Consider the following 16,693-nt stretch of genomic DNA (forward strand, 5'->3'; position numbering starts at 1 on the left):
AGCCCTAAATCATGTCCGGTGCAAATTAATTGTTTGAAAGGTCACAAAATTAGTGAAATAGTTTCAGCCTGTGTAATCAAAGTGGTTTAACTTGTAGACCATTAACCTTGGGTATATAAAGACTTTCAAGTTGCAATTCACATACTGATCCAACAAAGCAACCATGAAGACCAATTAGCTTTCGAAAACAAGTCGGGGATAAAGTGGTAGAGAGTAGGAGAAGGGTACAAGAAAATTGTCAAAGGCGCTGATTATCCCTCTCAGCAAAGTGACGTCCATCATTAAGAAGTGGAAGATGCATCATACCACCCAGATCAGGTCTCCCTCCCAAAATGAGCAGCCGGTTAAGCAGGAAACTGGTTTGGAATATCATTGAGAAGTGGTTTGTGTACTGGTGCTCAAAATCACGTTAACTCTATAGAGAATTTGTTCTAGGTATCCATAAAAATCCATATAAGTCAAGGATGCTGTGTTGATTGTCCACAATGAAACCAGTTTGTGTGTATTTGTACTAAAGAGGAATATACCTAGCAGTGTCCGTCAGCTAACCACACAGCATGGCATACAATAATATCCTCTGAATAACATACAGTATACTAAATGGTGTTGTAGGGCAGGGTAACTTAAATCAGGGCTTAAGCCACCTGTTAGCCTCCCTCAGGACAATCCAGCTGATCCAGGACGTGCATTCCGTTGTAGAGAAAATCCACGAAGTGGTAGATTGATAAAGTGCTCACGCATGAAACTTGTAGGTGCGTTCTTCCATCTGTTATCCCCTTTTGAGCTGCACAATAAGTATAATTTTATTTTTATTTTTGAGTTGTGCTGGATTTCCACATTTTTTCTTTACCATTTTTGCTGTGTTCCGATTTTTACCTACTACGTCATGGTTTGGTATATCAGTCTGACGCCAGCAATGACCTTGAGAGATCTACGAAGTTCTGTCTGAGATGGGAGTCAGTCTTCACATAACAACAATAAGCTGGTCCCTACACAAAGCTGGCCTGTAGGGACGGGGGTGGCAAGAAGGAAGCCATTACTGAAAGACTCTTTTAATCATGTACAGTATGGAGTTTGTGAAAAAGCATATAGATGATACTGCAGACATGTGGGAAAAGGTTTGTGGTCAGACATGACAAAATTTAGCTTTTCGGTCTAAATTCCAAGGGTTACTTTTGGCGCAAGCCCTGAACATCACCCAGTCAACACCATCCCAACTATCAGGCATGGTGGTGGCAACATCATATTATGGCGATGCTCCTCTTCAGCAAGGACTGGGAAGCTTGTCAGGATAGAGGGGAGAATGGATGGTGTAAATTACAGTCGTATCCTTGAGGGAAACTTGTTTGAGTTCAGCTAAGGCTGAAACTGGGAAGGAAATTCACATTTCAGCAGGACAATGACCCGAAGCACAAAGCCGAAGCCACAGAGTGCTTGAACAAGAAGATAATGAAGATAATGAATGTTCTTGAGTGGCCCAGTCAAAGTCCTGACTTTAACCCAATTGAACATTTATGGTGAGATTTGAAGATTGCTGACCATCGACTATCCCCAACAAACAACAATCAGAACTGGATCAATTTTATCGTGGAGAATGGGCAAAACGGTCACCATCCTACTGTGCACAGCTAGTAGAGACCGATCCAAAAAGACTCATAGCAGTAATTGCTGCAAAACAGGCTTCTACCGAGTACTGACTTAAAACTGCAGTTCAGGTTGCTGTTTTAAATACATAAAAAATGTCCTTACAATTTTTTTTTAATGCAGTATTTTCTCATAGTACAGAACTGATACATTAAAAACACATGTAGGATATTGCTTGAACTGCAATTTAAGGGGTTGAAAACTTAATGCAACTAATAAGTTTAATTTTGAACATATCATTTGACATTTAACCTCTTCCCAATATTACAGTGCTCTGTTTAACCACTACAGCTTTGTAGTTTAGAATTAAAAGTGTTTTTTTTATTTTTTATAAACCATCCATACATTCTTTGTAATTCAACAAAATGTGACGTTATTTGTAGGGGGTGAATACTACATACACACACATATATACATAGACACACAGAGATGGATATCTATATATACGCGCACACACGGAACCAGGCATGGTCCACAAACTACTGCTCCCTCCCCAAATTTATAGAATTCTATCTCTCTCCCTTTTTTTTCCTCCCCCTCTAGCTTTCTCCCTCCCTCTAGCTTTCTCCCTCCCTCTAGCTTCTCCCTCCCTCCTGCTTTCTCCCCCCCTCTCTATTGCTTTCTCCCCCCCTCTCTCTATCGCTTTCTCCCTCTCTCTCTATCGCTTTCTCCCCTCTCTCTCTATCGCTTTCTCCCCCCTCTCTCTCTTTTACCCCTCTCTCTTTTCACACCCCCTCTCTTTCACCCCCTCTCTCTCTTTCACCCCCTCTCTCTTACCCCCCCTGTCTCTCTCGTTCTCTCCCCCTCTATCTCTTTCTCCCCTCCCTCTATCTTTCTCCCCTCTCTTTCTTCCTCCCCCCTCTCTTTCTCCCATCCCTCTCTCTCTTTCTCCCACCCCTCTCTTTCTTTCTCCCCCACCCCCCTCTCTCTCGCTCCCCCACCCCTCTCTCCCCCACCCCTCTCTCTCTCCCCCACCCCTCTCTCTCTCCCCCACCCCTCTCTCTCTCCCCCACTCCTCTCTCTCGCTCCCCCACCCCTCTCTCCCCCACTCCTCTCTCTCGCTCCCCCACCCCTCTCTCCCCCACCCCTCTCTCTCTCTCTCTCTCTCCCCCACCCCTCTCTCTCTCCCCCACCCCTCTCTCTCTCCCCCACCCCTCTCTCTCTCCCCATCCCCTCTCCTCCCCCACCCCTCTCTCTCCCCCACCCCTCTCCCCACCCCTCTCTCTCTCTCCCCCACCCTCTCTTCCCCACCCCTCCTCTCCCCACCCCTCTCTCTCCCCCACCTCTCTTTCTCCCCACCCCTCCTCTCCCCCACCCCTCTCTCCCCCCACCCCTCTCTCTCTCTCCCCACCCCTCTCTCTCCTCCACCCCTCTTCTCTCTCCCCCCACCCATCTCTCTCTCCCCACCCCTCTCTCTCTCCCACCCCCTTCTCTCTCCCCCCCACCCCTCTCTCTCTTTCTCCCACCCCTCTCTCTCTCTCTTTCTCCCACCCCTCTCTCTCTCTCTTTCTCCCACCCCTCTCTCTCTCTCTTCTCCCACCCCTCTCTCTCTCTTTCTCCCACCCTCTCTCTCTCTCTCTTCTCCCACCCCTCTCTCTCTCTCTCTTCTCCCACCCCTCTCTCTCTCTCTCTTTCTCCCACCCCTCTCTCTCTCTTTCTCCCACCCCTCTCTCTCTCTCTCTCTCTCTTTCTCCCACCCCTCTCTCTCTCTCTTTCTCCCACCCCTCTCTCTCTCTCTCTCTCTCTTTCTCCCACCCCTCTCTCTCTTTCTCCCACCCCTCTCTCTCTCTTCTCCCACCCCTCTCTCTTTCTCCCACCCCTCTCTCTTTCTCTCACCTCTCTTCTCCTTCTCCCACCTCTCTCCTTCTCCCACCTCTTTCTCCTTCTCCCACCTCTCTTCTTTTTCTTCCCACCCTGCTCTCTCTCTCTCTCCCACCCTTCTCTCTCTCTTTCTCCCACCCTTCTCTCTCTTTCTCCCACCCTTCTCTCTCTCTCCCACCCTTCTCTCTCTTTCCCCCACCTCTCTCTCTCTTTCCCCCACCTCTCTCTCTCTTTCCCCCACCTCTCTCTCTCTCTTTCCCCCACCTCTCTCTCTCTCTTTCCCCCACCTCTCTCTCTCTTTCCCCCACCTCTCTCTCTCTTTCCCCCACCTCTCTCTCTCTTTCCCCCACCTCTCTCTTTCCCCCACCTCTCTCTCTCCCTCACCTCTCTCTCTCTTTCCCCCACCTCTCTCTCTCTCTTTCTCCCACCTCTCTCTCTCTCTTTCCCCCACCTCTCTCTCTCTCTTTCCCCCACCTCTCTCTCTCTCTTTCCCCCACCTCTCTCTCTCTCTTTCCCCCACCTCTCTCTCTCTCTTTCCCCCACCTCTCTCTCTCTCTTTCCCCCACCTCTCTCTCTCTCTTTCCCCCACCTCTCTCTCTCTCTTTCCCCCACCTCTCTCTCTCTCTTTCCCCCACCTCTCTCTCTCTCTTTCCCCCACCTCTCTCTCTCTCTTTCCCCCACCTCTCTCTCTCTCTTTCCCCCACCTCTCTCTCTCTCTTTCCCCCACCTCTCTCTCTCTCTTTCCCCCACCTCTCTCTCTCTCTTTCCCCCACCTCTCTCTCTCTCTTTCCCCCACCTCTCTCTCTTCTTCGTCACCCCCGCGCTCTTTCTTCCCGTCCCCCCGCGCTCTTCTCCCCCCGCGCTCTTTCTTCTCCCCCCCCGCGCTCTTTCTTCCCCCCCCCCCGCTCTCTCTCTCTCTTTCTTCCCCCGCTCTCTCTCTTTCTTCCCCCCGCGCTCTCTCTTTCTTCCCCAACCCGCTCTCTCTTTCTCCCCCCCCCGCTCTCTTTGCCCTCCTTTCCTGACCAACGTGTGTGTGTACACTATTCAGGAATAAGAGTGCCCTTTTTATTTTTTGGCATATCTTGCTAAAAAATCACTACATTTTCATGAGAAATTTGAGCAATTATATATCTGTCAAAGAATATTTAATTTAGGAATTATTTGATAATCTAATAAATATTCTTTAGGGATTGGTGACTTCAAGTGCATACAGTATTTACAAAATGGTGTCTAGCGATAAAGATAAGCACGTTTATAAAGGGCTTGAAGCAGAGCAAGAATTATGATCCAAAACTCTTATCTAAAATCTTTCCTATGACAGGATGGTTTCAGCATAAAATTGATGCTGCGGGTAGTTTCAAGGGTCGCCATCGGTTGCGCGTTGTGGGCGTTGTTGTGTTGAGCCAAGAACATGAGCTGCAGACACACAGCACACACGAGCAAGTCGCTCTTCAGACTGCAATTTCTGTAGCACCTGTGAATTCCGTCATCAAGACAGACTTATGATTGCAGTGTCTGACGGGTAGAGTGCATGTGTGTATCTGGCACTTGTTGACATAATACTGTGAGATCAATTTAATTAACAGTTTATTGTCTACAGTGTCCATTTTTATATAGTGTTAACCTACGTATTGGACCTATAATTTTGCAAATTTTGATGGGGCTTGAGTGAGAAATATACAAGATATGATGAAAAATGAACAGGTCGCTTGTTTCCCCCGAAGACACTGTATTTGTGTCCATACCCCCACCCACAAAAAGTATTTGTGACATCACAAGGGGAAAGAAATTAAAATGGCAGTGGGCCAGACACATCGCAAGAAGAAATGAGCATTGTTGGCCAAAAATGATATGCAACTGAATTCCAAGAGAGATTAAAAGACCAAGGACGACCAAAAGTAAGACGGGACGATGAAATCAGAAAATTGGTGGAGGAGAGGCTTGCAGCCGATGTACCTGGAAGATCATTTGGTGGGACCAGGCCCCCTTCATCCAGCAGTGGATCGATCAAGGCTGAAGATGGTGATATATTCACTATAGTTATGTGTATATATAGTTATATTTGTGTGCTGACACGCACGCACATGTGTACACTCCCCCAACAATAAACAATATACTGTATACACACACACACACGTGCACAAAGACGTGTATGTATGTCCATTATCGTATTTACATAGCGTCAACAATCTGTGCAGCATTCTACAACATTACAATACACAGTCAATTAATTTAGAAACTGAATAAGTGCAGCAATTAAATTACAACACAAGGCAAAAGAAGACCCTGTCGGAAGAGTTTACAATCTAAATGTTATCTTGGGAGGCTTTCAGGCACATTAGGAGTGGAAAGTGCGTTATTAGGAGTGCCGTCAGGATGTCAAGTGCATGTGTTGTCCGTGGCCGTAGCGTAGGAAGTTTAAGACAATGCTTCTTTTAAGAGGTGTTTTTTAAGCTGAGTTTTGAATGTGGAACGTGAAGGTGCTTGATGAACATTGAGTGGAAGAGCTTTCCATAGGTAGGGAGAGTTTTCGTGAAAAGTGTTTAGATAGTAGAGGACGGCAGAGGTCAAAGATGCCAAGATAAGACCATCTTTACTTGAGCGCAAGAGATTACTGGGGGTGTAACGAGACATCACAGTTGATATATGGAGGTGCAGAGTAGTGTTGAGCCTTAATAGGAGTGTTCATAAAGTTGGAGGCAGATATGCGACTCCACAAGCAGGAGATGATTCGGGCAGCAGCATTTTGAATGGACTGTAAAGGAGAGAGCGGTATGAGGCTGGGAGGCCAGAAAAAAAGTTGCAGTAAGCCATACGGGAGCGAACATGGGCATGCATTTGTGTTTTTGCGCTAGTGGAACCTTGGAAGGGGTGTATCTTATTTTAACATTCACATATAGCTCAAACTCCAACACCCACCACACATATATATACACTATAATTCTAAGTTGGATTCCGTCTGTCTGTCTGTTTGTTTGTATGTCCGAAGCATGGAAATCTCAGAAACGGCACCACGAAGCACAACAAAACTTTCACTGTTCATTCTGCTGCGGATTTGTAGGTCAACGCAACTATTTTGTGCTTCCAATGTGACTCACCTCCCAAATTATGGACATTCTAAGTTTCCCTCGGCTGTCCAACAAATCTGTTAGAGCAGGAGCGGGGGGCGTGGCTACTAAGGGAGGGGGCGTGTCCTTGCCTGAATCGGGGCTGTGTGAGATGTGTGGGGGGAGATGTGGCAGAGGGGGCATGCCAGCTAGCAGGGGGAGATTTACCAACGGGGAGGGGGGTGACGGGAAAATGTGCCACCAGCGAGGGGAGATGTACCAACGGGAGGGGGGGGGGGGCGAGGAGAGGAGATGTGCCGGCAGCGAGGGGACATGCCACAACAGCGCGGGGAGATGTTCTGCCAGTGGGGGGGGGGGGGAGGCTGGGAACATGTTCCGGCAGTGGGGGGGAGACACACACACACACACACAGAGACAAATCTCGCCTGCACTACATCCAGCAGAGGTGGGAGCCCGGGGAGATGTGCCAGAAGCGAGGGGGCGGGGACATGTATTCAATATTACATAGTTACATAGTAGATGAGGTTGAAAGAAGACATAGGTCCATCAAGTTCAACCTATGCTAAATTTAGACAACAGATACTTTATCCTATATCTATACTTACATATTGATCCAGAGGAAGGCAAACAAAAAACCCCATTAAGGGGAAAAATAAATTACTTCCTGACTCCCAAGTTAAAAAAAAAGGTGGAGAGGGGTGAGCTCTGGGAGGAGGGGCCACTTACCTCCTAACAACTGTTGCCAGTTAGGAATTAAATTAACACACATTCCCAGTTAGCTCAAACTCACCTTTTTAACTTGGGAGGCTCTAGCATTTTGCTGAATGGACAGGACTCACTGTGGTTGTTTCCTCTCATACAGAGGTAAAAGGAAAGGTTCACAGTTTAGTGTTAGGACCTGCAAATTTGGTTATACCTTGACGTTGGTATGCAGGCTTATGACGCTTTGGCCAAAGGGTTTAACTAAATAACCAAGAAAATATTATTGGTAATGGAAAAGGATACCTGGTGCTGAAAAAGACAATTAGTCCATGTGGTATACAGTTCTTATATTGTCCAATTTCTTGATGTGAGGTGATGACAATTTTCTTGTCCAATCTGCTTCTCAGTAATCCCCCTATTTTGGGTTTGAAAAAAAGCACAACAAAGCGCAGTATGCCAGGACCGGAAGGTCTAAACTGAACTAGATATGAAGTGTCTACTTACAAGATGTTTCTTGTCAGATGTAGTTGAGAGAATCTGTGCTTTAACCTCTTCTTCTCCTCAGCTGTCACGAATCCCACGTGCAGTAGTTCAATCTCCTTCACCTTAGAGTTTCTCAGATGACCGGTGATATTCAACCAGCTTTCTGACCTTCCCTCTAGTCAGGCCTTTAAGGAAATTGGACAATATAAGAACTGTATACCACATGGACTAAGTGTCTTTTTCAGCGCCAGGCATCCTTCTTTTCCATTACCATTTGTCATACACAAGTTATGGAGATAACTTGTATTGTGGGAAACCTCGGCAGCTACATTTCACAGTATAATCACTATTTGTATAAGAATTGTATTAACACTGTTAGTTTAACACTAGCAGCACATTAATAGGTAAAGCGCTGACGAATCGGGGTGTTTTACTTAGTATTTCTGCACGTTGTTAAGAAAATATTATTGTTGAAGTATTTAAACTTTATACTTATTACCATATATGTTTTGTCAATTGGATGTAGCATTGGGCACACCTGTCTTTTAGGGGTATATCTTGGCAATGTTGCAAAAGGAAAAGCGACAAGATTTAGTAATGGCGTTTATATGGGGGAAGAAGGAAATGGAGAAGTCTAATGGAATGGCGGCATGCTTGGTGCGTAGTACGTGTTTTTGACTGATGGAGCTGGGAACAATGTGACCAGGTTTAGGAGGGAACATAAGAAGTTCTGTATTAGCCATGTTAGGCCTGGGACATACTAGGCGTGTGACAGAGCGCATGGCTTTGCGCGCCTACCGCAGAGGCGATCCGTGGCCTGGGGATCTGGAGGCAACGCGATGGGGAGGTGTGCCTGTGACATTGGCTGAACTGCGCACGTGACGCGACCATCACGCGTCAAAATTTTAAAAATTATGGTTGCGGCTTTAAGCTTCAGCGACACAGGGCGATCCAGGCAGAGATTGCTGGAAGGCACTATGTGATTTTTGACTGGACTGCAGGTGTAGATAAATATAAATGTGTATCGGCGTAGAAATAAGTGAATCCAAAGGAGTCAATGTGGTTACCCAGTGAGCGTGTATATACACTGTTCAGTAAAAACAGGACCCCCTTTTATTTTTCGGCAGATCCTGCAGAAAAATCACTTAATTTTCTTGAAAATGTGAGCAATTATACGCCTATCACAGTAGATTTACAGTTACATTATTTGATCAGCAAAAGGTGAAAGTGTGCTCATTTGTATGTAATTTCCCAGAATCCCTTGCTGCAATGGAAGCACATGATGCTAAGAGATAATGGGGAAAAGCAGGGATACAGGCCTGTCTGAGACATGTACATGTGCTCACACGTGATATTTTTATTTGTTGATAACCGAATTAATATTCTTTGGAATTGGTGACGTCATAATGACCTCATCAAGTGAATAGTTACAAAATGGTGTTTTGCGAAGAAGATACGCATGTTATGAATTGCTTACATAAAATGTTCCCTGATAAAAGATGGTCGCTAGGAGGACTGAAAAAAATTATTTCACAGAAGGATATTTTGAACACACAATTTGAACCATACTTTAAACTCTAATTTTATAGTAATGTTTGTGTTTCCGATTAGATTACAACAGCCTAACACCGGGAATAAATATGAGCTATAAAGGAAACACTCCTATTTCTCATTTAATGAACATGAACCTACCGCAGTGTATCTGGTACTTGTTGACATAATACAGTGGCATAAGTTTATTTACAATCTGTCGATTGTCTACATTGTGCTTCTTATATAGTGTTTAATCGCCAGCATATACCTACAGTTGTGCAAGTTTTCATGGTGATTGAGTGAGAAACATATACGATATGATGAAAAACGAAAGGGGTCCCTTTTTTCCTGAACACAGTGTAGAGAGAAGAGTAAGGGGACTAAAACCGCGACTTCAGTTACACCTACAGAGAGTTCCATAGAGGTCAAGGAGGAGATGGCAAAATAGGCACTGAAGGAATGGTGAGAGAGGTAGGAGAACTGGGAGGGGTTAATGCCACGGATGCCGAGAGTGAAGAGGGTGGTCAACAGTATCGAAAGCCGAGGCAATGTCAAGAGGAATCAGAAGGGAGTAGTTGCCTTGAGATTTGCCAATATGGAGGTCACTAGCTACGTTGTTGATTGCAGTTTCTGTAGAGTTTGCTGTGTGGAAGCCTGATTAGAGAGGATTTAGCAGGCTGTTGGAGTTCCGAAAGTGAAGAATACGTAGAGAAGCAATAAGTTCTAGAAGTTTAGAAGCAAAAGGCAAGAGGGAGACTGGGCGATTGAATGGGGCGGTAGAGTCATGGGTGTTGTTCTAAAGAGTAGTTCGAACAAATAGCATGTTTAAAAAGTGATGGGAAAAGTACCAGAACACAGATGACTTAAAGATGTTAGTGAGGATGAGGAACATAGTAGACGCGAGAGGTTTTGGCAGATGAGAGGGAATGGGATTGAGGCTGCATTTGGTGGAGGAATAGGAGAGCAGCTGGTGAGAGACTTCATCTAACTGGAGGGGAGTCAAAGGTAGATGGAGGAGGATTAGGAAGGGACAGGGGTTTTTTTTGTACATAGCTTCCACCTTGCATTTGAAATAATTGGCAAAGTCTTGGGGTTCATGTCTGTTTATAAGAGCGGTGAAGTAACCCTATTTGGCAAGAAAAATAGCAACGTTAACGCGGTACAGAACAAATTTGTAGTGAAGGAAATCTGACGGTGACACGCTCCCAAAGGCGTTCAGCCGAACGAGTGCGAGAGCGCAAAAAATGTGTCTATTTAGCCTGGGATGTGGGTTGGAGTGCAGTGAGTGTCTGTATACTGGAGGAGCATATTGGTCATGTGAGGAGACAAGGACAGTGTTGCAAGTTGTGACAACTGTTTTGGTTAGTGGTGGACGGTAGTAAAGAACTTCGATTTTAGGCTGGATCCCAGTGACTGAAATGGAGTGCAGGTTGCAAGTATAACAAGGAGAGGCTGAAGGTTGAGTGCAAGGAGTGTGAAAGAGAAACTGAGATGAGGTTATAGTCGGAAAGCGAAGATTGAGAAATCTGATAACGAACAGTTTTTTTGTGAAGACTAGGTCAAGGAAGTGACCATTCTCGTTGGTGCTGGAAGCTGTCCATTTGGAGACCAAAAGAGGAAGTGGGAGAAATGAAGCGACTCAGTGTGTGAGACAGGTTTCTGTCAGTGCAAATGCGTGAAGAGAGCGAGAGAAGAACAGGTCGTGTACAGCTAGTGTTGGAGAGCGAGCATTCCAGAGAGCACATGAAAAGGGAGATAATCAGGGCGTGAATGTGGAATAGATCTCCGGTTGGAGCTTTTAGATATTACAGATGAGAGGATTGGCAATCGAGAACCAGAGCAAGTGGGGATATGGCAGGGGCTTTGGTTTGGAGAAACGTCTCCAGCAGCCAAGAGAAGGAGGTAATAGGAAGACTTTGAGGAGCATATGCTCTTACGAGGAGAGGTATAGTTGGGGGGCAGAAGTGAATGCAAAAAAACTAGAGTTCATGAGTGCAACAAAGGGGAGAGTGAAGAAGAGAGGGGATGTGTATATACTAAGGCGAGCTGTGAGACAGATTAAAGAGAGAAAGTGTTCATGAGAATAGATGTCTCGCCAAACAGATGGAAAAGAGGGGAAAGCATATTAAGGATGAGATAGGAAGGTGTGGTGATGGTGAGTAAACAAGTATTGAGAGAGACTGGTAGATGAAAGAGGGGAAGTGTAGTGGTGCAGGCTAACAAGTGTAGAATATAAGTGGTAGAGGAGGGAGCTCATAGAAAGATGTCCAGTAATATCCATATGTAGAATGTTATTGCAGCCTCCAGGCAAATTGAGTACACCACCCAAGCTATGTTCAAACATAAACTTGCTAACAAATTACGTTACAATAAAACAGCCTAATTTACCATAAATTCCTCATCAGCCAATTGTCCAGTCTGTAATGGTCAAACAGACTACCCCCTACCATACCTGAAGCAAACCATTCAAGGAGGGGGGATAAATCTTGTCCAGAGGGGTCAATGATTCAATTGAGGTTCATAACAGATACACATATACATACATACATAAACTGTTTGTGTATGTGAAAGTTTTTGCAACGGAAGAAGCACACAGGAGCCTTGAATGTAAGTAAACTTACTCTGTATTCAAATCATAAGAGCAGGCATATGGTGTATGGTCTACGGAAAGGACAACTGGTCCTGAAACGTTACATCTACACCTGCTCTTATAATTTGAATACAGAGTAAGTTGATTCTTAGGCCTCGTCCAGGGTTACTGCTTGCTGGCGGAGGCGTGCTGAGGCGCGCTTCCGCTCGGTACTGAGCCCCTACAGCCGCAATTAGAGCGGCTTTAGTAGGGGCTCACCTACGCTTCCGCAAGCGCATGGAAGCGTAGGTCTTAGCAGAATTTTAAATTTCAGTGCTCGCCGGAGCGCAGGGCCGGTCACGTGAGCGGTTCGCCCAATGAGGGCGAACCAGCTCCGTGACGTCACTGGCCTGCCCCCGACACGCCCCCGGACGGCGCGCTGTCTAAGGCCAGGGAAAGCACCCGCTTTCCCTGAGCCTCAGTGCGCCTCCGCCAGCAAGCAAGAAGCTTGGCCGAGGCCTTACATTGCAAAAACTTTCATACTATTCTGTATCCAACTTGGAGACTCTGGGATCGACGGAGGGTGAGCAACAGTGAGGGAATCTTTACTTGATACAAACAGCGGTGCGCCTCTATTCCTATAATATAAATATATATAATTTAACCAGTTCTATCCATGCCAATTACTCAATCTACAGGTAGTCGTTCGTGTCTGCGCTCTTTCCCTCAACCCCCCCCTCCTCCTTCGCAGGACGTCTTTGAGATGCGCTTCGCCAAAATGCCAGATGAGCCTGAGGAAGCGCCTGCTCCAGCCCCCTCCCCTGCCGCGGGTCCCCCAGCCCCCTCTATCAAGGTTCCCCCGCCCACTTCCAGCGACAGCAGTAGTGATAGCTCCTCAGACAGCGAGAGCAGCTCAGACAGTGAAGAGGATCGGGCACAGAGACTGGCAGAGCTGCAGGAGCAGGTGAGAGACCGGGTACGAATGGGCACAGGGACCAAGCAACAGACGAAGGGGGTGAGGCGTGCACAGGAACGGGAAAGCCACGGTGGGGCAATGTTGTAGCTTATTGACTCCTCTTTTATTTGACTCCCCGCAGCTCAAGGCCGTACACGAGCAGTTAGCCGCCCTGTCGCAGCCGCAACCGAACAAACCAAAGAAAAAGGAGCGAGAGAAGCGGAAGGAAAAGCACAAGAGGAAGGAGGAGGTGGAAGAGCCGCGGAAAAGCAGAGCCAGGGAGCCCCCTGCCAAGAAGCCTAAGAAGAGCACCCAGGGACCCGGGGCGACACCCAGGTCTGACATGGTGTATGCTCTGCACGGGGGGGGGGGGTGGGTGCACGATTTGGAGGGTTGGGGAGGAAGGGTTGTAGGTGTACGTTCTGGTGGAACAAAGGGGTTGGTATACGCGCTGTGTGGGGTGCTCACTCCCCTCTCACTTGCCTCTTCCCCTCTTATATTTCTCCTTTCCCTCCTCCACCCTCCCCCCCCCCCCCCCTCCCCTCTATATTTCTCATTTGGCCTGCGAGCACTGAGCTGTGTGACTGAAGTGCGGTTGGATTAAGTGTAGAGTTATAACCAGAAGGAGTTTACACAAGGAAGGTTGGAAACAAGGTAGTTAATTTAGTTATTTAATCTATTTAGCACTTAATACTCCATACTTGCCATAATGAGCAGGGTTGTGAATGCTACTCAATGCCATCTTGCCATTGAGCAACTGTTCCAGGGAGCATACCGCTGTGAGAAGTGTGAGCAGGTGGTCTCTTTGGAGTCTCAAATTGATGATCAGAAGAGCAAACTTGCAATATTGAGGGGCATTGTCAATCTTGAAAGGAGTTTATTGCACACTGACGAAGCCCTGACTGGGACTAGTGAAACAGAGGATGGAGCGGTGAGTAAGGACTAGGAAGAGGTAGGTAGCTGGATAACTATGAGAAGGGGAAGTGGGTGGAAGAGGCAGGCCAGTCATGAGCTGACCCATACCAATAGATTTGCCAGATTGAGTGAAGATATAATGAGTGTCAGGGCAGAAATGGCAAGGCTGGGGAGACTGATTCTTCTGTGCTGGAGATACTATTCTCCTGGGTGCTAGAGGGGACTCTGGATACTCAGAGAGCAAGAATGGTGGTGGTGGTGGTAGGAACTCCATTATTAGGAGGGTTGAGAGGGCAATCTGTTGCTGCTGTGATCGCATGAACCGAACAGTTTGTCTCCTGAGTACTACGGTTCGGCATATCGGGGGTCGGATAGACAGATTATTGGCAGGGGTTGGACTGATCCGGTGGTCTTGGTACATGTTGGCACCAATGACAAAGTTAAAAACCGGAGGGTCCTAAAAAAATATTTGAGGGATCTAGGTTGCAAGCTTAAGGCAAGGACCTCCAAGGTAGTATTCTCAGAAATACCAGTGCCAAGCGCCAACCCAGGGGGACAGTAAGAGATAAGGGAGGTTAATGCATGGCTAAGAAAGTGTTGTAGGAAGGTGGGTTTGGGGTGGTAAGAGCACTGGGACTCCTTTTCTGAGAGGTGCCATCTTTATGGTAGGGATGCATTGCACCTCAATGAAGAGGGATCTTCTGTGCTAGAGGGAGGGTTTTTTTTAAACTAGGCAGGGGGGGTGGGACAAGAAACAGACAATGAACTAGACAAAATAAATAGGAATTGGGGGGATAGCTATGGGTCAATGGGGTGGAGTGTGGGAAAGGGAAAGTTTAGCAAGCAAGGAGGCACCCATATTAAATGCACATAATACTAATAAACGTTTAAAGACTAAAATCAATTAGAATTCGGAGGCAATAGCAGATAAACCAACAATAGCTTGAAATAGTAGACAGAAAACAGCATTATGATACAGGCATTACTGAAACATGGGGGCAGGGGTGAAACTCATGACTGGGCAGTTCATTTCAAGTATTCCCTTTTCAAGGGTAATCAAGCAAATAGTAGAGGTGGTAGAGTATGTTTATATATTAAACTGGATTAAAACCCTATGATAAGGGAAGATGTTTATGAAGGCATTAATGAAAATGTAGAGACTTTGTGAATTATTTATTTATAAAATATTTTACCAGGAAGTAATACATTGAGTTACCTCTCGTTTTCAAGTATGTCCTGGGCACAGAGTTAAGACAAATAATACAGTACATGGTTACAAATACAGTTACATAAATGAACAGGGTATACGTTATATACAAGAAATTGCATGCACAGTTAAAGAAAATATACATTATGTGCGTATGAAATAGTTACAGACCAGATTAAAATGTGTGACAGCCTTAGATTTGAAAGGTGGTGGATGTGAGAGTCTCTGGTAGGTTGTTCCAGTTTTGGGGTGCACGGTAAGAGAAGGAGGAACGTCCGGATACTTTGTTGAGCCATGGGACCACGAACAGTCTTTTGGAGTCTGATCTCAGATGATAGGTGCTGCATGTGGTAGGGGTGAGGAGCTTGTTCAGATAGGTGGGTAGCTTGCCCATAAAGAATTTAAAGGCAAGACAGGAAAGGTGAACTTTGCGCCTAGACTCGAGTGATGACCAATCTGGTTCTTTGAGCATTTCGCAGTGATGTGTGTTGTAGTTGCATTGGAGAACAAAACGACAAATTGAATTGTAGAGGGTGTCAAGTTTGCTAAGGTGGGTTTGAGGTGCCGAGCTATATACTATGTCTCCATAGTCAATAATTGACATTAGCATCTGCTGCGCGATACGCTTTCTGACCAGGAGACTTAGGGAGGATTTGTTCCTGTAAAGTACTCCTAGTTTGGCATAGGCCTTGGTTGTCAGGGTATCAATGTGCATCCCAAATGTTAAGTGGGAGTCAAACCATAAGCCCAGGTATTTAAAACTAGTAACAGGAGTTAGGGTGGTGTTAACATTGGTTCTAATCTGGAGCTTAGTCGCTGGAAGCTTTAAAAATGTATTCTTGCTCCCAAATACCATTGTTACAGTCTTGTCAGTGTTTTGGGAAGTCCAGTTTTCAAGTCTCAAAAAGTCAGACTGAAGTATGTGTTGAAGGTCAGAGAGGCTATGGCTGTGTGCATATAGGATTGTGTCATCTGTATACATGTGTATTGAGGCTTCCTTACAAGCTGTGGGAAGATCATTAATGAACACTGAGAAGAGTAGGGGCCCCAGAACAGAGCCTTGCTGGACACCACAGGTGATATCCAGGGGGTTGGAGGTAGAGCCTGAGATGGACACATGTTGGGATCTACCTGATAGGTAGGACTGAAACCAGTTTAAAGCATGCTTCCCTATTCCAGAGCTCTGGAGTTTGTTGAGCAGGATAGCATAATCAACAGTATCAAAAGCCTTTGCAAAATCTAGGAATACTGCACCAATGAGTTGTCCTCATTCCATTCCACGCTGGATCTCATTGCAAACTTTTAGCAGGGTAGTTACGGTGGAGTGTTTGGGACGAAAGCCAGATTGGAATTGGCTAGGGAAATTTGTCTTGGTATAGTAATTGTTTAATTGGGAGTGGACACATTTTTCCATGACTTTGGATAGAATTGGGAGAAGTGAGATTGGCCTGTAGTTTGAGACCGTGTTTTTTGGTTTTTGTCCCCACTTTTGAAGATTGGGACAACTCCGGCAGTTTTCCAGGTCTTAGGGATATGGCCTGCAGACAGGTTAGAGTTGACTATGGAAGCAATTGGTTTGGCAATGACTGGGGCACCAAGTCGTAGGAACCCAGATTGTAGTAAGTCGGGTCCGCATTGGCTGCTTAGTTTTAGTTTGAGGAGCGCTTGTGTAATCTCCTCTTCAGGTACTGGGCCAAATTGAAAATTGTGGGCAGTGTTGGGAGGGGGTGGGGCTATGTGGGTACTCCCAGGATGAGATTCAGGTTGGTGGTTTGAGCTGCGTTTCGCTAATAAGT

At 46.1% G+C, this 16,693-nt stretch overlaps 1 protein-coding gene across 5 annotated transcripts in view; it reads left to right on the forward strand.

The window, feature by feature from the left end:
* BRD4 (bromodomain containing 4) overlaps positions 1-16,693 on the forward strand; it is a 71,189-nt gene that overhangs the window by 41,197 nt on the left and 13,299 nt on the right. For 4 of the 5 annotated variants that reach the window (XM_075577285.1, XM_075577284.1, XM_075577288.1 and 1 more), the window contains 2 exons: positions 12,572-12,796; positions 12,918-13,111. In XM_075577285.1, coding sequence (XP_075433400.1) covers positions 12,572-12,796; positions 12,918-13,111 — 419 coding nt within the window. The remainder of the gene's footprint in view (positions 1-12,571; positions 12,797-12,917; positions 13,112-16,693) is intronic. The other variant, XM_075577287.1, reaches the window with a different exon arrangement.

The sequence above is a fragment of the Ascaphus truei genome, chromosome 20 (assembly GCF_040206685.1).
Source record: "Ascaphus truei isolate aAscTru1 chromosome 20, aAscTru1.hap1, whole genome shotgun sequence".
NCBI lineage: Eukaryota > Metazoa > Chordata > Amphibia > Anura > Ascaphidae > Ascaphus > Ascaphus truei.